The 22,807-nt window shown below is 40.1% G+C and overlaps 1 protein-coding gene across 1 annotated transcript in view; it reads left to right on the top strand.

The window, feature by feature from the left end:
* Fshr (follicle stimulating hormone receptor) overlaps nucleotides 1-22,807 on the top strand; it is a 151,037-nt gene that overhangs the window by 95,942 nt on the left and 32,288 nt on the right. The window contains exons 3-4 of the mRNA XM_076832741.2: nucleotides 7,844-7,918; nucleotides 10,037-10,111. Of these exons, the coding sequence (XP_076688856.2) occupies nucleotides 7,844-7,918; nucleotides 10,037-10,111 (150 nt within the window). The remainder of the gene's footprint in view (nucleotides 1-7,843; nucleotides 7,919-10,036; nucleotides 10,112-22,807) is intronic.

Raw genomic sequence — 22,807 nt, 5'->3', positions numbered from 1 at the left:
GGCAGAAATTCAGAAAGCCATAATTATGATAATGATGGTTGGAATTGAAGGGACATTTGCAAGAAATCCTGAAAAAAAAAAGTCATTGAGAGGAATTAGGATCTGCTCAGACACTAAATGATGAAGAGAAGTCAGAGATAACCTCAGGATTAAACACTGGAGTTGGTCCAGTGAATCAACAGAGATGTCAGATGGCGCTGTTGACATGGAGTTGGGATCAAGGAAGGGAAAATGGTCGACATGGAAAACAATCTGCCTGCTTTGGACTTGCTGTTCATGAAGAGTTCACAGGACAGGCTGCCATGGGCAGCTACAGACATGGGACTCTGATCCAAGAGGGAAGCTTATTTTGGTGATGTGATTCATTAGCAAAGAGGTCCTACCTGAAGGGGTCTGGGAATAAGGAGACTTCAACCAGGAAAGCTTGCAAGATGCTAAAGCAGTTAAGAACTGCTAGTCTGGCAGAAATTGCAAAGAGCCCATAATTATGATAATTTCAAAGGGCATGAGGGGGAAAAATAATAAAATTTTCAACTCCCAACTATTTAGCCAGCTCTGAGCTTGGCATTTGGCATTCTTCTTTCCCCCACTCTGTTCTATTGACTTTGCATTCTCAACTTTTCATGCATGGTGACTTTTATGCAACTAAACTGCAGAGTCTTAGAAAGCAAGAGCAGTACTTTTCACTGTCTTATCTGCTATATACTTGCACTTAAAATGTGCTAAAAAAGCACTTATTGTATGATTTGCGGCTTAGAACTTTGATTTATCTGAAGAAGGTAAATTTGCATGTGAACTCACATAAAAGCCTTGCCAGAACTCAAGTACTCTGCATCATGGAGGGAGGGGTGTGTATAGTTAAGTTGTGGGAATATTGCTCCCCAAGATTTCTACCATGTTAGAAATTTTTAAAAAGCAACAGGATTCTCTGAAATGGAAGTTGGTTTTTTGTTTGTTTGTTTGTTTGTTTTAGTCGTTGAAAACTAGCTGATTTCTGCCATCCTTTTGAGATTCCCTGAATTATAGGTCTATATTCCAGGTTGACTTCACACAGTGGCTGGGTGGGATTGGGGAAATTAGTTAACCTATATGTATCTCTTTTTCCTCTTCTGTAAAAGGGGCTAAAGATGGCACTTTCCTCATTGGGCTGTTGTGAGAATCAACAACCTAATAAATTTGAAGCACAGAAAAATTGCCTGTCATAGTAAGTGCTTAATAAATGCTATCATGATAGTGGTTTTTAGTCCCTTTCTTCGTTTGCTGGGGGAAGCAAGGGAAATACTTTAAAAATGAAGATGACTTAGTATTCAAATCAAGATAAAAATAAAATGGACACAATAGTTTATTGTTGATGTATTTGAAAGTGAATGAGACCCAATCCCAAAAAACCAAAGGCCCAAATTTCTCTCGGATATGTGTATACAAATACACAATAAGGGGGTTGGGGGGACAATAGAAGATTATTGGATTAGACAAAGGGGAATGAAGGGAAGGGAGGAGGGATGGGAATAGGAAAGACAGTGGAATGAATTCAACATAACTTTTCTATGATCATATATGAATACACAACCAGTATTCCATATCAGGTTTCACGTTATGTACAACCACAAAAATGGGAAGTTATATCCTGTGTATGTATAATATGTTAAAATACACTCCACTGTCATGTATATACAAATAGAACAAATTTTTAATAAAATAATGAGTTAAATTCAAATGGATGAGTTAGGCTGAGCTGCTGTGGCTGATTTGAAATTTCTGTGTCATTTGGAGGACATCTTTAGAGCATCTTTAGCAAAGACTCATTTGCCCCTGATAAAGAAACAGATCTGGGAAGGCAAAACAGTCTCAGATACTCTAGAAAAGGAAGGGACTGACTTTCTGCCATCTGGGAGGTGGGAAGAGCCCTTTGGCAATATTCTTACCACACCTTGACAACTTGTCCCACCCTATATTGACCCTCTTCCTAGGGGTACAGCATGATCTTTAGGTTCTGACTTCAGTGGTGGGATGATCCAGGAGGCACCTATATGCTCTGCCTTCTCTCATTGTTATGGCCACTAGACCACATGGCTAGTCTTACTGCAAGACTCAGAATGGGGCTGAAGTTTGGGATACTACCATAGCCCAGTTTAAGAATCGAAATGATCTATACAAGAGGAAAAACCTGTATTCCTCTGTTTAAAGCTGAAAGAAGGGTAGGACCTTCACTTAGCACAGTTATTCCCCAGCACATTGGTTATGCAGCCCAATAACTCAGTCATAAACTCCACAAAGTCAAGAAGGAAGGCTGTTGGGCAGGCACAGTGATGTCTGTGTTTACCATGGAAGAACACTGTGTTTTCACACATACCACCTTATTTATTCCCTTTGGCAGCCCTGTGAAGTGGTTATCATTCCAATTTTGCAGACAAGAAAGTGAAGCAGAGAGACACTTGGTAACCTGAACAGTCATAGAACTAGTGACAAATGCTGCACAATTCAAATTCAGGACTCTTATAGTAAGGTCTCTAAATCTAACAGTAAAGGATTTTAAATGGGAGTAGGAGAGCAATTTGCAGAGCTTTATTAATTTTTCTGGGATATATTTTCATCAGTTCTTTTCTGACTTAAAACTATATATTTCCAGAATTGATGTGTAGACATGATAGAAGTACAAGAAATTATACATATACTATATATGTGTTATCATGTACAAAATATATGCATATATTATATAACACATAGTACATATGCATTAATAGGTAATGATGTACCATGTTATATGTTATAATTATTATAGATTATACATGTATTATATACTTATAATATTTGATTGCTTATTTTATAATTATAATATATACATCTGTAACATATATGTATAATAGGTGAGTTTTTATATTTCAACCATGTCTAGTCCTTCAATTCTTCTGGAAATGTGCTAGCTAGTTGCATGCATTAACATATTATATATAAGTATATACCATATATGTATATATAAATAGTATATATTTACATATCTTACATATATATAACACATATGTTATATGTGTTAGAAAGCAAGAGCAGTACTTTTCACTGTCTTATCTGCTATATACATATACAAATATCATATATTTGTATATGTAAATAATATATAAAACTATATATCACATTTCCAGAAGAATTGAAGTACTAGACATGATAGAAATACAGAAAACTATATATTATACATATAGGTGTATTATAATGGCATATATATGTATATATATCATTATATTAAAATGCAATAAGCCAAAAATCCATTTTCTCATTTTCAGCATCTTCACTGTAGCACAGCAAAAAAAGGTAGTCCACATTAAGGAAACCTAGAGCACTAGACTCTGAGTTAGAGATGATTGATAAAACTCAGGACCCAGTTTTTCATCTCTAGTTTCCCAGCACTGATCTCAGGACCCAAAACACAGAAGCTGCTTAATCCAAATTTGTTGAACATTTGTTGAATTAGTTCTCCGCTCTTTTAAAATCTCTCTCCAAGATTCTGCTAAACAAGAAGCTTCCCTCCTGTGTTAATACACAATTTGATTTGCAAAGACTCTGTTTACTGCAAGTTTTCAAGAACACAGCTTTATTGTACAAAAACAAAGTTGGAAAATCTTTTATAATCTTTCAAAGATAATTCATTCACTTAGCAAACACTTGGCTGGGAACAGGAATACCAAGATGAAAGGCAGTGTCACTGTCCTCCAGAAGCTCCTTGCCTAGAGAGGAAGATTTATTTATTTGAACTACAAAGTACATCTCCAGAATGCAAATCTAATGTAATAAGTGAGAACTTATGATAGAGTATAGGGTTTGCTAGACCATAGGGACTCAGGGAAGGAAAACAGTCAACTAAATTTAGTCTGAGATTATTAAAAAGAAAAGAAAGAAATTTGATTCAGTGAATATTAAAAATATTTTAAAGCAATTGAATCCCCTAATGTACCTAGTCAGGGAGGAATCTATGGCTATATTGGGGGAAAGTGCTCTGTAAAGACAGAGGCATTGGAGAAGGAAAAATATGGGGAACATATGATTGGAGAATATCTTCTATGTCAGAAAGGACACAAAGAAGTTTCTTTAAATGTCTTGGTCCATTTTGTGTTGCCATAACAGAATACCTGACACTGGGTAATATACAAAGAAAAGAATGATAGGTATCCACCTACCTATCATTTATTTATTTGGCTCATGATTCTGGTTACTGGAAGGACCCAATATCATGGCACCACCATCTGATTGTGTCACAACATGATAGAGAAGTAAAAAGGGAACAGGCCATGTGGAGAAGGAGCATGTATATCAGCAAAGAAACAAGAGGGAGGGGCCAGGCTCGGTGTTTGATAAGAACCTACTCTCAGGGAACTAATCCCCTCCTGTGAGACCTAACCAACCTTTTGAGACCAGCACGAATCCCTTCACATAGGAAGTCGTGACCCAATCACCTCCCACTAGGCCCCATCCCTTAAAGGTTCCACCACCTTTCAGCATTGTTACCCTGGGGACCAAGTTTCCAGCACAGGTACCTTTGGGGGACACATCTGTACCATATCCAACCCTCAGCAGAATTTAATATTTTATTATATCTTGTTCTCCAACTCATGTCATGGAAATGCAAATGAGGCCTTTAGCCACTGGTCAGAGCCCTTCAGTTTTCCTTTATCCAATAAAACCAATAGCAACTCTGCTCAAAATGAAGCAGTCCCAGCATTTGTAAATGAGAACCAGCCATAATGATGGGTGAGTTAATATCACTCTGTTCCAGGTTGAAACTTTATGCTGGCCTTGACTAAATACTACAAATAATCATTTACTCCCTAACGTTCTCCCTACTGGAAAACACAGCAACCCACTCCTTTTCCTAATGGACTTGTGCTGTGTATGAATACCACTCCATTGAAGAGAAGAATGTAAACCTGAAGGAGAGTGTCATAATTCCCTGAAATCCACTCCAGAGAGCATGCCCTCACAATCCCTAGGACCACATGCAAGCACATTCTCCCCTCATCATGCCAACAAGGAATCTCATGTATGGAAGGAACCTTTACAATCATCTTCTCTAATCCTCAATCTAATGCCTTATAAATCCTTCACTACCCAGTCCTTTCCCCTCCTTTCTCTTCTGTGGCTTCCCTGTCAATTCAAGGACTTTGTCTAACAGGCAAAGGGGCTGGGGAGGCAATACCACAGCGAAGGAGGGATAGAGGCCTCCCTCTATTAGTAACAGCTCAAGTACTTGTGTATGTTCTTTGTGTGTTGTGTATTAAAAGATAACAATAAAACGCCCTGGGACAGAAGCCTAAGTCATAGACAAGCTAGGCTTGGTTGTCATTTGCTGGAGTTGGACATGTTGCCAACAAAAAGGGCATAAAAGAGTATGACAGACAGACTTTATCTCCTCTGATGCCATTCATAGGACTAAAGACACTTCCTTCACCCACCATCAGCCATTTGTCCACCTATCTATCATTTATTGAGCCCTAAATGCAAAATAGTTCACCACGAATTGCTGGAGATATAAAGGGGAATATGATATCATCTAGGAACCCAAAGTCAGGTTGGGACATTAAAAAAATAAATAAATAAAAGGAAGAGAGAGCAGGTAGGAGGAGAGGGAGGAAAGAAAGAAGCAATGACTAAACAATGTGGGAATTGCTTTAACTGAGGGGGAAAAAAAAAAGTCTTGTAATGACAAAGAAAAGGTTTCCAGAGAGAATATAGATATTTTTTAATCTAAATAATTTACTCCACTTGAATGGATGTCCTCAGACTACTGTGCCATGCTTTCTGTATCCACTTAGGTATATACATGTTGGGGAAAAGTCTGGTGGGATATTATTATTCCCCTGAAAAACCTTGCAATTCCAAGAATGGTCTTGAGACTTGAGCCGTAAGAAAAGCAGACCCTCAGGTTCCATTCAAGGCCTTCACCATGGGAATTAGCATTCTGGCAAGGTCCCCAGGTGACTGGTGCTGTGGTAATGACTGAGAAGCTCCATCCTAGAAGATAAGGAGAGTTTTATCTCTGGGAACAAGCCTTCAGCAGAGCTTCTGTCCTGAAGGACATAGGTCCCTTTCACTGTTCTTGAAAGGACCTGGCAAATCATCTCACCTTTCCCCTCATTTTCCAATGAAGAATCCAAGGTTCATAAAGGCAGAGTGTACAGGAGGCAATGTGTGAGCCCTATGCCAGCCAGAGTAGGTTCTGCAAATAGGCAGGGCCATTGACTTACACAAAATGCCAACTTCACAGGCACGTCCAAAGGATTGGAGAGAATGTATGTAAATTGACTGATAAATAGTAAACACCCAATAAAAGATAACAGAAATGGAGACAAAACTGTATTAAACTGTAATGAGAACTCTGAATTTCTCAGTAAAGCATTTTCCACGGCTACACCCCGTGTCTGCTCCCCCAACCAAGGACAAAGGTGCCCTGCTGCCAACCCCAACCACCCTTCCTATGTGTGAAGTTGAGACTCTAAAATACCTTCTGAAATATTTGAATTAGAAGTGCTTCTTGATTGCTTTAATATTTTTCTAGTTTATTTGAACCAAAAAAAGAAAAGAAAAATCCAGGTAAGTGAACTCTCAATAGATGAATGCAGGTAAAGAGAAATGTCCTAGTAGTAGGCTGAAATAGTACCATGAATGGTGGCTAAATCTATGGCAAACTGTTAGTGAGCCTGGAAATAGCTCCTGGAAATAGACTATGGCATCACTTCTGCTTAAACCCTGCTTTCCACCATGCTTGTATTTTCAATCCATGCAACTCCTTCCCTCGCACCTTTAGATGTTCAAACAAATGTCTTTTCCATGCTATCATAAAATAAGAGAAGATTTTTCTCTCACAAATTGTCTTCTCTCTCACAGGGTTTGAGAGAAGGGACCTGCCACCACGGGTTGACAAGTCCCAGGTGTCTCCAGTCCTCTCACTGAGAGGGCTGCTATTCACTGTCTCACTCGCCCTCCCTCCATCCAGCCTCTCCCTTCTCTGCCCTGCAGGACTTTTCCTGAGCCTTTCTAGAACTCTCAGCTAAATCCCAGGCCAGCAGACAGGCTTATGCTTCAGCCAGTTTGGATGCACACTGCCTGTGCGAGTCCCTGAGACACTCAGCAGCCGCATTAAAACTGCCTGAGCGTCTTCTCGGGGGGCCTAATAATAGCACGTTCCATCTGCGAGCCGCTTTATAAATATTAACTGATTAAGCCGCCCTCTGTCCTCACAAGCTCTGGGCTTCCATGTTGTAGACTTGATTCTCCGCTGCCTTCAAGTTACTCCAGGAGACAAAAAGCTGGGACCTGAAGGATCTTTTCTGGGTATTTTAGACCAAGACATCATTAATGTCAAAGACCTTGTGATCAAAACTTCCACTAGGATAAAGGCATGGGGGTGAAAAGGATTGAAATCTATGTTTGAAGAGACCAAATCCAAGTTCTCATCTTCTAAAGCCAGATTAACAGAGAGAAGAATGGTCTGGGGCATGGTCATTGAAATACAACCACAGGTCAAAGGCAGCCTACCACCTGTTCGTATGAATAAAGGTTTATTGGTATCCCGTTGGGCCAATTATTTGCCATCTATGGCTTCTCTTTTCCTCTCAGGGCTTCAGGCTCTATATCTACACACTATACAATCTCTAAATTGCACCCCTGCTTTGAACTCCTCCTCCCATTTTTTCTGTAACTCTTAGCATCTAGTACATTTTGTTCCATTATTATAGCTTTCTTTGAGGACAGGAAAGGAGTTTTGTGTAGCTCATGAATCCTCCCTATGAATGCTCTAGTTGAACCCTAAAAACCTACATGGAGTATAACTGAACCTATGTTTCTTTCTCTGCAGAGAGATCTCTCAGAATGATGTCTTGGAAGTGATAGAGGCAGATGTGTTCTCCAACCTGCCCAAATTACATGAAATGTAAGCAAGAAGGTTAGGGGTGGGGGGCATCTCATGGCCATTACTGGCAACAGCCTTAGCATTCTCTTGTATTCTTGGGATGCTGTGACTCTGTTCTGCTTTAGATCTCTAGATTGTCATTATAAAATATGTCCAAGTCAACTGAAAAGGTACAGCCCTGTGTCTCTTCCTGGTGGTCCAGGTACCAGTCCAGAGCCTAATATCTTGCTCACTGCCTCCCATGGTTTTTGTATTTAGACCTGAGAACCTTACCCTATGACTACGAGAATGCACCTCCATTGCATCCAAGTCCAAACATATATCCCAAATTTACTTTCTCTTGTTGACATTCCAGTTTAATAGCAATACACTGATGCACTTCTGTTTCATTCCAGTATATAGTTATCATAAATTAATTCATAGAATCAAACAAATGTCAAGGCCATGAGGGAGTTTATAGACTGACTAGTCTAAAATTTTCCAAAGTATATTGTGCATATTGTTAGGTGTTCAAGAAAAAAAGAAAGAAAGAAAGAAAATGATTCTATGATCAAATAAGATTAGGAAACACAGGCAAATAGTACAAGTTCACTCACTAGGAAAACTTTTCAATAAATTTTTTATGCAAGTATACATTTGGAATCTCCAAGATGATTAAGTATTAAGTGTTTCTGAACTAATGTTGCTAGAAAGGTTTCTTTCATGGAGCATTTATTAACCTCTCATAAATTCCCATGGAACACATTTAGGAAGGCCAATGAGCCCCTCTCTTCATTTTACAGATGAGGAATGAACGGCACAGAGAAGTTGTGAGGTTTGTCTAAAGCCATTCAGCCAAATCCACAGCAGATTAAGGACTTCATCATAAATATCTTTGCTCCTTTGTATCTTCTTTAAAAATAAGGATTTTAGGATCTTTCAAATACCAATAGGGGACAAAACCAAATAGAATATATACATACCTGTTATATATCTCTTGTTACATTTTGAAGAGTTTGATTAGGAATGACAATCAGCAGACTCCCCCTCCCTTTTCCTTCCTCTCACCCACTTTACTTCCCACACTAATTATTCCTCACTGTAATTACCCTCATGCTTCTTCTCTTCTTCTCTCTCTGCTTAGACTTCTCTTGCCCTGGTTGGGAAAAGAGACCCGACAGGGTCTTGGAACCCATGGAGCATATCAGAGAAATGAACTGAAGGGCAGACAGCCCTCTGGATATGGTCAAGCAGACATCCCTCCACACAGTCCTCTGGGAAGTGGGGGCTAATGAGATGGCTCTTTCATCTCCTCCTTGCATTGAGAGGTGCTCACCCCCATGCAACACTGACTGTGTTTAAAATGATTAATTGCCTGGTACTTGGATCCAAGCAGCTACAGGTTACTGCAACATAAAAGCTAATGAAACAGGGAGGAAGTAATTAACAAAGAGTCTCTTTGCAAATATACATTGATCCAGCAAGATGTGGACAAGATGTGTGCTCTCTGTTGAAATCCAAACGTGAACATGCTCACCTCCCAACTATTGATCAGGACACAGTTCAGGCCAACACAGGGCAGAAGTCACCACATCCCAGGGGCCATGAGAGAACAGCCTCTGTCTGTAGCGGGAAAAGGAATCACTGGTCTATTCCCTGCTGAAGTTCACAGATAACAATAAATAGCAACCAATAGCAATTGGGTTTTTTCTCTCAATCAGTTTTTTTTTTTTTTTAATCATTTCACCCCTATTTCTGTCTCCTCTTTCTGCCTCATTCTTTCTCCTCCTCTCCTTCTGTCATCTTCTTTACACCCTCTTTTTACCTCCTCCTTGTCTGCAGACCAAAATTCAATTCTCCCCTGTTAATCTCATCACCACCCTTTTACCTTCCTCTGGCCTGGGGAGGTTTTTTTCTGGTTAAAGACTCAGCTCTGCTCAGGGTGACATGACTCTGGTGGAGATCCCAAGTGGTGAGCATTAAATGGGATGGGGCTAATAGTTTGCACAGTTTAATATAACAAAAAGCACTGCAGTTTACTCAATATTTTTTGAAACAATGGATGGGTAGGCAAATGAATAGATAATGATTTATTGATGTATTCAGCATAATATGAAAAATACTGTCTACATCACTTGCATGTACTTTCCTCTTTTACAGTAGAATTGAAAAGGCCAACAACCTGCTGTACATCGACCCTGAGGCCTTCCAGAACCTTCCCAACCTTCGATATCTGTAAGAACTCATATACTCCACCACAGTCTCTATTATCAAATTGTGTGTTCTTGTTTTAGCACAATGCCCAGGTGCTACTCTGAGGCATAATGGCTTTTGATCACAGATGGGGGCGGGGGTAGAAGCAGAGGTAAGGAGGCACTTGGTATAGATCTTAGTTTAATGAGCAAATTTCACTAATATAATTGCATTTTGTTTTTCATTTGTAAAAATGAAAATAAGGAATGCCATTTGCATTAATGGGAACGTCATGCAGGCCTCTTACAAAACTCAATCAGAATTTAGTGTTAGTGAGATGCAACCAAAATTTCTGCTATGATTCAGTCTGTGATCTTCACCTCAAAGATATTATCTCTCTTGTTTTGCATACATGTATTCCTTTCTCTGATTGCAGTGTTTCATTTGGTAAGTTTTGGTTAATAATAGATATGGTATTTACCAGTAGAGAGACTTCTAGTCTTTGAGCTCCATCCACTGGGCCTGTTCTCATTGGCAAAAACACTGTTTCTACTCAAATGGTTTTCAAATTAGCTGAAGGCTTGACAGAGCCCTGAGTATTACGATGGACCTCACAAAATAATAGACCAGAATCCAGATTCTAAATTTTCTGGATCCATTTACTAGCTACCAATCACAAGCAAGGACTTAACTTCTGAAAATGTGTTTCCTCATCAAAATAATGAAAATAATAATGATGCATATGTATATTTACTAACATAATAATGATCAACCATCACCTAAAGATAATTAAAGCAACAACCATTCATTTTCTCCTATCTGTGTGTTGGTCAGTGGAATGGTCCTGTTGATCTGGACTATGTTTGCCTGACCTCAGCTAAGCTCAGTCATGCATCTGTAGTTAGCTGGCAGATGAGCTGGGGGCTGGCTCCTCTGGAAGGTCTCAGTTGGAATGACTCAGCTCTCCTCCCAGTGATGCTCCTTTCCAGCAAGTGGGCATAGGCTTATTTCCACTGCAACCCTGGGTTCCAAGAAAGACAGCTGAAGAGTGCAAGCCTCTTTGGTCCAACACCCTGAACTAGCACATGGTCTCTTCTGATGCATTTTTGTTAGCCAAAGAAGTTCACAGAACAGTCTAATTTACAGAGATGAAAAAAATCAATGCCACTACTTAATGGAAGCAGCTGCATGGTCACAATACTGCAGTGTAGATATATGGAAGGATATAGACCCGAAACCACGTTTGCAATCATTTAAAGTGTGTAGAAAGTTTTCCACAGTGTCTGTCACATCAGGTGCTCAATAAATATCATGACTTGATTTCTAAATTTCGGTCATCAAGAACTGGAGTGCACAGGTATAATAAAGGACACTGGACCATTGTGTGCATCAGCTCTCTGAATCGGGGCCGAGGAATTATTAGAAGAGTCCACATCATCTAGAACCCCTGCTTGGAGTCCCCGAAAGGGTCTGACAAAGAAAGAAGGCAATTTGATCCTGAGTTCATGTCGGAGGTGGGCTGGGTTCATGGGCACACCACCCATTAATTTCACTCTTAGAGGGTCTAACACTAGGTTCAACTCTCAGCTATCCCCATTTTGAAAGATTTAAATGTCTGAGCATTTTTAAGCAAGGGACCCTGCCTTTTTACCTTAAACTGTACTCTGCAGATTCAATAGCTAGTGTGCTCAGAGGACATGATCTCTTTTAGGTTGAGGCTTGGGATTATGACTCCTTAAGTAAACTTTTGTTCCTTAAGGGGCAGAGACTCTCTGCAGAGGCTAACACAACAGTGGAAGAAATATGTGGTAATAGGAAAAGCATGGATCTTAGAATCAGAAAATCTGACTCTATCATATGCTAGTTGAGAAACCTTAGGCCAATCACTGGACTTCTAAAATGCACATGGATTTTAAGGGCCTCAAGTGAAATTTATACCTAAAAATGTTTACATGTGAAAATATTTTACAAATTACCAAGTGCTAAAAAAATTAATCAGAATGATTATTTCTAGTCAACCAGTCTATCCTCAAGAAAATTCCAGTAAATGTTGAATAGAGTATTATGGTGACCACTAAGACCTGTAGTTGTTACCTAGAGTGTCTGGCATGGGTTCGAAAAGAGAAGGATGGAATATGCCTTGCACTTAATGGAGGAGCATAGAAAAGAAAGAGAAAATAAAACTATATTGAAATCCAGAAGGACTGAAATCCAGATAGGACACTGATATTTATTAGTTACATACCCAGTTACCTTGCAAAACTTAGTTTCCTTATATGTAAAATGGGTGGTTATGAAAACCAAATAAGATCATGCCTATTAAAAAACACTTTGCAAAATATGCACTATAAAAACTATAAATAACTATACAAATATAAAATTAGTGCCTGTTACTCAGTAGATTTTCTTCTTCTCTTCCTCTTTCCCTTCTAACTTCTCTCCCTCCCTTCTTCCTTGTCTCCCTTTCCTCTTACAAAATGCCTGAGAGGAATATAGGGGTACACAGAGCCTTCAGTAAAAGAATAAAAACACTCTAGGAGTACAAAGGAATCCCTGGGTGCACCTCAATTTACAAGCTACCACATAGGGTTAGTGTCAAGTGCCCCTGCGGAGAATAAGCTCATGGAGAAAACTGTCTCCTCACACACATTTTTATAGCCTATGAAAATGGTGGACTAGAGCTTGTAAATGGGGATTGAGGAACCACTACAAACTTGAAACCAAAGGATCCTGTTATTGGCCAACCCCTTTTAGTCATCACCATCCATTCTTCATAATGAGAGCCCTCAGTAAGGGAGGAACTTGGAAGGATCTGGACAGAGAGAAAGATAGGGGGAGACAAAGCTACGCTTTGGACCTGGAAGAGGACAAAATCTGTGTCATCTGTCTTTGAGTTCCACCTCCCTTGCATATCCATTTCTCACTTTAAGTGAATAGTCCTCAATCCCACCTGTCCCCTTTGCAGATGACAGAAAGCTGGAGGTGATTGTTCCCAGCCATATTCTAGTCTAAAAGAAGGTTATTTCTCAGAGTACTTTAAATCTACTCTCTCGCTGGGAAGAAGACTTTCCTTTAATACTCTGAAAATAATGCTGTCGTCTTTGTCAGTTCTGGCTGCTATAACAGAACACCACAGTCTGGATAGCTTAAACAACAAATTTTGATTTCTCATGGTTCTGAAGGCTGGACATTTGAAAATCAGGGTAGTTTTGGGGGAGGGCCTTTTTCTGATATATAGACAGTCTTCTTCCCATGATGCCCTTATATAGAACATATGTATGAAGAAAAGGAAAGTAACCATGCCTTTGCTTTTTTTATGTGAATATTTATCCCATCATGAAAGACCCAACCTCATGACCTTACCTAACCCTACTCACATGTACCACCAAAGTCCCCACCTCCAAATACCATCACCTTGAGGATTAGAGTTTCAAAATATAAATCTTGGATGATACAAATATGCGGTCCATGGCAGTGATATATTCTCCACTGTACAAACTCTTTTAACATCTACTGCAATATGAATCCACTGTCAGGAAGTTGAGAAGAGGAGTAACCTATGTTAAACCTTCTCATTTCTTGCACAGACTAAACCTTTCTAAATTGTGCATTCCTCCCCAGCATGTGCTCCGTGGTGGCCCTGGAGATTGCAATATTCTGCCTTCCAATGACACTTCTATCAGCAATACATCTATTGGGGGCTCAGACTGTAGCATTTTGAAATATTTTCTAAACTGCTAAGGAGGATCACGAAAAATTCACTGTCAGTTCTCAGTCTGAAAGATTGTATCAGGAAAACAATGCCCAGTTAAGCTTCTATCTTGTATTTGTCAACTCAGGCTGCCAGAACGAAACACCACGGACTAAGCAGCTTAAACAACAGAAGTTTATTTCAGGCCGTTCCCAGGGTCAAGTTACTGGCTGATTAGGTTCTTGGCTTGCAGATGGCCACCTTTTCTCCCTGTGTCCTCAGATGCCAGAGGGAGAAAGAAAGAGAACAGAAATCAGAGATCATTCAAATGAGTAAGAATGAATGAGCAAAAACAAGTCTCTGATGTTATTCTTAATCCTATAAGATTAGAGTCCCACATGGATTACCTCACTTAAACTTAATTATCTCCCTTAGATCCTATCTCCAAATAGTTATGTTGAGATAGGACCTTAAGGACATATGAATTTTCAGGGACACAATTCAGTCCATAGCATATCTCCACCCATGTTTGTGTCTGAGCAGCAGTCATAATAGTTTCATGATATAGCAGCCAGGTCAATGCATGATTTCAGATATTCTTTGAGTTAATGAACTACTTCCTTCTAGGCAAAGAAAAATCACAAAGTGAATTAAGGAATCCAGTGAGGACCAGTAGAGGTTGAGTCATTAGGTTTTTGTTGTTGTTGTTTTGTTTTATCTTGAGCCAGAATAAATGTTTAATATCAAAGCCACCAAAGCAGGCGATTAGAAGGGGAGTGGGAGTGAGTTGCTATTTGACTTCAGCATCCTAATTGCTGCACACACATACTTAGAAATGTCGCACTCAAGTTCTCCATGTTGATTCCATTTCATGCTGTTCATTTGATGGCACAGAATTCAAGACAACAGAAATCAGTGCTCTTCATCAATGCCTTCATGCTTCAGCGAGGAACCTGAAGTGGTTAGGGAAAAAAAGAAAAAAACCCTCATGAATAAAGAAACGTTCTTTAGCAGAATATGCATCAAAGGATTCATCTGGGTGGAATTTTTACAGTCAATATTGTACTTGCCTGCAATATTTCTTTCTTTACTGCTTTGCCTTCCTGGAGCTGACCTTTTGTATATGAAAGATTATCTATTGATCTGTAAATAAGATTTACACAATATTCTCTTGCCTTTGCATTCTGTCAATGTAATTCTCAGGCAGCTGGGTGTTGCTCTTTGCTACTCAATAAACCACAGTTCCATCTTAGCAAACATGTCACACAGCTGTGTGGGCCCCACCCACAACCCCCACTGAAAACCATCTTCCACTCAGATGTGGCCCATTAGACCTCCTTATGATGCCTGATAATGGCTGCCAAGCCATCTGCTTTTTCCAACTGGAGACAATTCTAGGAGGTTCTTTATTGGTACTCTTAGCAATCCAAGCCTTTTCTTCCCCAGCCCTCAGCTAAGTCTCTCTCTCTCTCCTTTCTGACTTCCTCTGTTTCATGTGGTTTAGTGGAAATAATGCAAGTAGCTTTTCTGATTGTAAAAGCTAAATCATTTGCTGGAGGTAGCATGGTAAAGGGACAGAGGGCAGGGACTCAAGAGACCACTAAGAGTACTGAAGAAGGACATGGACTCCAGTGCCACCTGTCTGGGCTCAGGTCTCAACTCATTTCCTTGCTAACTGTGTAAACTTGGATAGCTAGGCTAGCTCCTCTTAAGTCTTAAGTTTTCCTTTCTATAAAATAGGAATGTTGACATTGCCTGAATTATTAAATTGTATTAAAAGAGTTCAATCAAATGAACTACATGGAAAACTGACTGGCATTTTGAAAATTCTCAATGGTAGCAATTCTTTTTAAATCCTGGACTCTGTCCATGACTAGGACTGCCCAAAGGAGTTCATCTTTTTGAATCTAAGTTCTCTCCTCTGCTTAAAGAATGAAAGATAACAATACCTACTTTTTAAGAATGGTGCAAGTATAAGTGAGATACTGGTTGTAAAGCCTCTTGTATATCTTTGGGGCAAAATAAGTGCCTCTTATTTGATGATGACAAATAATTATGATTTTGAAGGCCTCCTTAACGCTTCTTTTAGACAGAATACATCAACCAGCCTTCAAACAAGGAAATATATCATTTGTATTTCTCAAAGGACAAAGACATTCTTCTCATAGAACTTCTGATGTATCCAGAAAGGTCTTTCCAACAAACAAAATTACAATACCCTAAACGGTTCTAACAGAGACTTCTTTATTCTGCCTTTTAATGTTTATTTTCAATACTTGTGATCTACAAGCTCATTTTCTATTCTCAAACAGATGGTTGGATAATGCTTCTTATTTGTATGTTGATTTATGATTCAGCATTTTTATCATACTTTATTGCACTTACACATCGCAGTATTCCCTGAGGTGGTCAGAGCCCTATATACTTGATATAAGAGAAGTAAACTGACCCATCTATAGTCCTTGGTTATGAGGCTTTTCTGACAGAAACATGCAATTTTCCTACAGGGTGGATCACTCTGATACTTTTGGTATTCATCCATGTTTTCCTCTATTTAGGGGCTGTAAAAAGAGCCATAGTAAGGCTCATTTTTATAAAATATGGCAGAAAAATTAATGCTTCTTATTTGACGATGACAATCATGGTGGGGGTGGGGATAATGTCTCTTTCCCCTTACCACATGCTTGGTAGAAATGATGCTTCTCCATTTGTCCTCCATCATTTTGGACCTAAATTGGCCAATCAGTAAGAACTTATAAAATGTGAAAGAATGGATGAAACCTCTGCCCTCAAAGAGCTGGCATTCTAGTTGGGGTAGAATAAGGTAGAAATAAGATAGAAACAAGGTAGAATAATATAGCAGGAAAGTAGTGAGTAACGTTTTAGGAAAGGTGGTTGATAAAGGGTGGCAAAAATGGCCCAGTGATAGATACAGATATCCATGGACAGCTCTCATCTAAGTGGCTCCATCTTTTAGGGGAAGAAAAAGAGTATCATCAAGTAACTCCCCAAAAGTAACCTATATCTGTAGAGCTGTGTGGCACTGGCTATGGATGAGAGCAGTGCCCAGTACCCTGGATCAGACTAGTCAGGGAAAGTTTCTTGAGGGTTAGGTTAGGGGAAACTTGAGAGCATAGCTGTAACTTGAGGGATGAATATGTTTGGAAAGACAAATTTCATGTGTGTGTGTGTGTGTGTGTGTGTGTGTGCACGCACGTGCGTGTGAGACAGAGAGAGAGGGCAAGGACTGTGTAATAGGCAGAGGATGAGAAGAACTGAGTCCACAATCAGTTTGTGGCAATGATTTGGACTGTAGATTTATTAGTACTAGGATGCACACATTATACTCAAGGGAGAGCTGCTAAATGAAATTTGCCACAATCCAGGGCTATAGTTATGGTAGCACCAAAAAGAACAGAAACATATGGTTCAATGGAGGACACATTTCCTAAATAAATAAATAAGAATGATTGGCATATGCTATACCTCCAGGTCAGAAATGGATCGAAGTGACTGCACTGATTTTGCCCACTAACCTCCAGACACCCTCAAAAAACTCCCACCCCCAAGGCCTCCACTAAGCACCTCCCACTCAGAGTCATCCTGTAGATGGTACTCATCAAGAATAGAGTCATCTTACACAGAGACTGTGATTGCTGGAGGAAAAAAAATATTAGCCATCTCCCTGGTTGTCAGTGTCATAAGTATCTAAGGATGTTGCCATGACTACGAGGAAGTCTGGGCACAATGGAGAGTATACAATTGCTTCTTTTATCAGTAACCTGTCTGGCAGATCCAACTTGCCCACTGTTGTCAACTCAAAGAAAACGTGGCCAGATTTTCCTCCTTGGAACACTGATGTTCAAGGTGAGATTTCAACATGAGCATGTCAACTCCAGGCAGGGCAAGGACTTCCTCTTGATGGTAAAGATGGTGATGACTTTATGCTGCTAACCTCTCTTGCCTGTCCAGTGTGTTTTCTCCTGCAATAACCTCAAGTCCTTTCCACCAATGAAGAAATCATTCAATATATAGATTCACATAATGTGTTCAGGTCCTGACATTTTTCTTCCCAGGAGTATTTGCATTTGTAAAACAGGAAACTGGAAAAGGTAATATAAGAAGTTGATAATGTTGGACTCCCAGGAATAAGGGCTCCCAAGAAGAGAAAATCTCTACAGGAGTCATTCAAATAGCACACAGTTAACCATCTGTGCCACCCATTTGCATATTCTGAGCAATGTTATTTTTATAGGATACTCCTTCTTACAAGATACTTGTATCCTCATCTCTTTAATTATGAAATAAGGCCTATCTTTCTGTCATCACTAGAAATCAAATACAGTTCAGATTCAAGTCTCAGATTGGCTGAGTAAAGATCAGCTCTGCTTTCTTCCTTATTGTTAGTATCAGCCTCACACACCCATGAAGCCAGTGATGTACTAATTCCTTTAGGCTTCTACATCTGCAAAATAGAAATAATAAAATATGCTTCAAGAAGCTATACTTCAAGGAGAAAAATGAACTCTACAGCCCTAAGATCTCCTCTAGGTGGCAAGGGCTTGGCTTCTGAACTATGATCTACACAAATCTGGGACTCAGGGTCATTGCCTATCCTGAGTCCAGAAAATACAGGGACACTCCTGGGATGCATTCCTGTCACTTCAGCCCTCACAAATGAGCACACTACCTTAGCAGAGCCTGAGAGACACTAGATACAGGGATAGGTTTTAAGAGGCATACAGCATCCATCAGCCACTGCAGCTGTCCTGCGGGGGATAGATCCTTGGGAAGGCCTGCCTCAGGCACAGACAGAATGAGAGAGCTTGGACAGTGGGACATGAAAGGGTGTAGGGGAAAGCCTTGCTCTGTGTAAAACAAACTGCCATCTCTTGTTGCACCATTGCAACATCAGTGTTGAGAGTTTCAAAGGGCAATTTTGTCCTAGTACACCACTTCAGACTTGCAGTTATCCCTGGAAGAGACCACACATCTCCTTAGGGATGAGCCAGAGGTGACTGTGGGCAGCAAGAGTAGGCAACAGGAGAACAGGGCAAGTATTATGCAAGTAAATTAACTCTTTTTTCTCACTACCCCCAAGTGCTGAGGACATAGTGCTAAAGAAAACCTGATCCCCACCCTGGAATAGTGCAGAGAAGGAACGAGGGGCAGAGGGGCCAGAGCAGGGAAGCTCATTTTCTCTTTTAGAGCAACCTGGCTGTGATATAGACCTTTTGGGCCTGGTTCTCACCTCACTTTGCAATATTTATTGAAGGATATGTGTTTTCTCCCTGCTTCCATACATTCATTCATCTCCTCTATCTTATCTTACACAATGTGTGTTCTTAGGCTGCGGGCTCCTGGAACATGCATGCTCTAGCTGAACACCCAACTGCTGGTCTTGTTTGTCTGTGGAAGGATTTGCCCTCCCCAGAGCACAGCCGCAGGAGGAACGCATACTGGGGACTCACTAGTCAGCCAGGACCAGGGACTAAGGAATTGGCAGAAGGTATCACCCCTAGAATCCACTGACACCAGATCTAGAGCAAGGGCTGTGTCCAGTTCATCTTGGGCCCACACAGAATGAAAGTCTGCACACAGTAGGCCCTTATTGAGAATATGGGCCTGGCATGGGAGCTTTCTGTTTGGGTAAAGAGAGGGGAGCAGCTGCTGTTTTTAGAGAAATATCTTGGGGCGTTATGGAGTGTGAACACCAAAGTGACAAATGCTCTAAGAAAGAATATTTTCCTCTTCAGCAGACATCTCAAAAATGTTCTGCTATAGTTTAATCACAAGCTCACCCACAGTGATCAGCCTGCAAATAATGTCTAGCTCAAGGGGTGATGAGCGCTTCGCTTACCCACTTGGGATGTGGACATAGCAGTACTTGGAAGAGAGAACAGATGTTTGGGTGGAGACCTGCAAGGGAAGCAACTAAGCAACCCTACTGGCAAAGTTCATCCAGCACCACCCAACAATGCCACATGGACACAGATTCACTCAGTAAGACACCAAAGAGAAGCTCTTATCTTTATGGGACAGTTCATGAGCCCAGTTCCAGCCCTGATCCTGCTTGTGAGAATTTGCAAGCAAGTCAGAAGAAAAATAACTTCCCTGGGCCTCAAGAAAAATGGAGAGAAAAATCACTGCTCTGTCTTCTGTAAAGGAAAGAAGAAACAGAATAAGACAAGACAGGGTATGGGTGCTTTTCAAGTTTAAAAATAAAAAGCAACTGCAAGGACTGGTAGTTGCACAAAGCATTGCTGGGTAACAGGAATCAATTTAGAAAGTACTTTGGCTTTGTATTAATTTTCTTTGTCTTCATAAGCCCTGTGGAATATTTGGTGAGGGCTCCATGTTACAGATAGGAAGTTTGAGGTTCAGAGATGGTGATTGAATTGCCTGAGCTCAAACATTAGATTAAGAATTCTTTGGGGGCAGGAGGCCCAGGAAAACTGAACATCTATTATGGGGCAGATTCAGAACTAGACATGTTGTTCACACAATTTAGCTCATCTCTTAGTCTTCCAAAATGGCGAGATAGGTATTTTCCCCCATCTACAGATGAGGATTTTGAAACTCAGAGATTATATAGTTGATAGAATAGGGAGGTGAGGCCAGAAAAGTCTAACTCAACCAGTTCATTGTTCTCTCCAGCACACCACAGGCAGGGAGGTGTAGGATGTGGAAGAAAGCAAATATGGCCAGTATTCAGAATACAAAGTGGTCACCTTAGTAAGACATTTGCCATTTGGATTTTGTGATCATTACCCAGGCAACACTGAAGTAGAACTAAGAAATAGCTGTCTAAAAGATTTATATTGGAGATGAGCTGCAATGAAAGATGTTCAAACTACTTAAAATATTAACTCTTTGCAATCCCTCACTATGTATTTAAAAGTTACCACTTGTCACAAATTGGTGATTTGATTAAAGTCATTCTTACAACAGCATCCAAAAGGTCCTAAAAAGTTATGACTTGGCAACATTTTTAGCCATGAACCTAAATGGAGAGGTCTTTAGGCTTTGAAAGTTCTTATGCAGCCAGGGTGATATAATGGGAAGAGCATCATCGCCTATTGGCATGGATTCAGATTCCACGTCTTTCACTTTCTACCATACAAATCAATTTGAACTCTCCCAGCCTCAGTCTCCATATCTATAAAATGGAACTAATAATAGTATCTATCTCACAGGGTTGTGGTTGGGACTCAATGATTTCAATTCATGTAAAGCATTTACAGTGGTGCTTAACATGCAGTAATAGAATAGACATGTCTTAACTATTCTTTCTGGTTCAAGTCTATAAGTTTGGGAGAGTCAGTTACCTTTTGTGAGCCTTGCTTCTCTTCTATGAAAAATGAGAGTCATAAATATGCTTGTCTTAGAAGTCCATTAGAAGCCTAGTAAGATAATATGAAATAAGTCTGTCAGGCCCAGATGCTATGCAAATAACAAGCCGGACTCTCTCCAAGACAGTTTTTCCTAGGAGAGAAATCAGAAGATTTTCTGTGACTCATGTAACCAGCTTCTAAGAGTTCAGTTACTTCCAAAATAGTAGCCTTCTGGTCTGTGGTCACCTTAATGAGCCCCTCATTCAGACCAAAGTCAGACACCAGTCACCACTGTGTCCCCAAGATAGAGAGGACAGGTATGAAGCTTGTCACGTTGTCTTCTTAAAGCAGCTCTTTCAACCTCAGTGGATCAGCCAGCAGCCTACACCCTTTCTAAAGTGGGAGAACAAAAAGGACAGATGCACAGCTGTCTCCAGAAGCCTGTCTCACAAGCTCTCCCCCAGATTTAACTCTGCATCAGTTCATGATGACATATGTGAAAGGCTAAGAATTACATAACCAGATCCTAGAAACCTGGAATGTCACAGCTCTTAGACCTCAGTGTCTCAGGGGAAACTCCAACTGAACTTTGCTCATCCACAAAAGCATCCTATAGCATGCTCCCAATTAAAAGGACAAATAATGTCACAACGAGAGCGACACAAAAGCTCACCATAGACGTATTAGTATCACTACTACTATTGCTATCACGTTGAGGTCAGGTTCATTTTGTCAAATATGTCTATTCAGTTAAGTTTCCTTTTGATTCACTTTACAATGATTTCTTTTGACCCCAATATAGATAAATGTTGAGGTTATTTATTGGGCTAATAGCAGATCTTGGGGCTGGTATTCTATGCAACTCTAGATGAGCTGTGCAGTTTTTTGCCTTACTTGTCCTGATTATAATCTACAATCATCTACCCTAAAATGATCTGAAAGGTGCTGATAGAAAGTGAACTACACAGATCTTATTTGAACTACAGAGGGTGCTGCCTAAGAGAGATTTATCAACCATGTCCATTTTTTCATAATTAGTCTACAGAAAAGGCATGAATGCTTTACCTTGTAGCAGGGCTTCCAAGGTTGACTAGGAAGCAACGAACTCAGGAGATACTCTACAATCAAGATGGAACCCAGGGACATGTTTGGGAAAGCCTGCATACTTCTTTCTTCTCTTGGACATTTACAATGGATAATATTGTGGTAAAGGCTCTTAGAATCCTAAAGGAAAGAGACTACTTACCCTAGGAACCTAGTGTTCCCCAAGTTTATTTTGCTATTACAACCCTTCCTTTTTAAACAAAGCATTTGTCTCCTTTATAAATAGTGTTTCTAGAGAAATGCTTGGTTTCCAAGTTGAGGTGTCTTAGAGGTCACAGCCCAGTTTCCTCATCAGGAAGAAACTCTTGCACACAGTTACTTGAGCACATGTCTAGAGGTGAGACACCATTAACTTCGCAGCACAACCCATTCTTGTATAGGGCAACTCTCACAGTGAGAATCTCATCGTGGTAACCCAATAATGGTAAGAGCACTAGCTTTAGATTCAAAAAGACCTAGACCTCTGGCTCTAGATCTCCTTATGTGGCTTTGAGAAAGTTCCTGGACCTCTCTCAGTTCTCAACTCTGAGATGATAATACCTGTCTCCTAAGATGGAAGCAAGAAATAAATAAAATAATCAATGGTAAGTGCTCGGTGTGGTACATGGT

This window comes from Callospermophilus lateralis, chromosome 14 (genome assembly GCF_048772815.1).
Source record: "Callospermophilus lateralis isolate mCalLat2 chromosome 14, mCalLat2.hap1, whole genome shotgun sequence".
Lineage (NCBI taxonomy): Eukaryota > Metazoa > Chordata > Mammalia > Rodentia > Sciuridae > Callospermophilus > Callospermophilus lateralis.
Note: the sequence above shows the minus strand (reverse complement) of the source record. Positions and strands in the feature narration are given on the sequence as shown.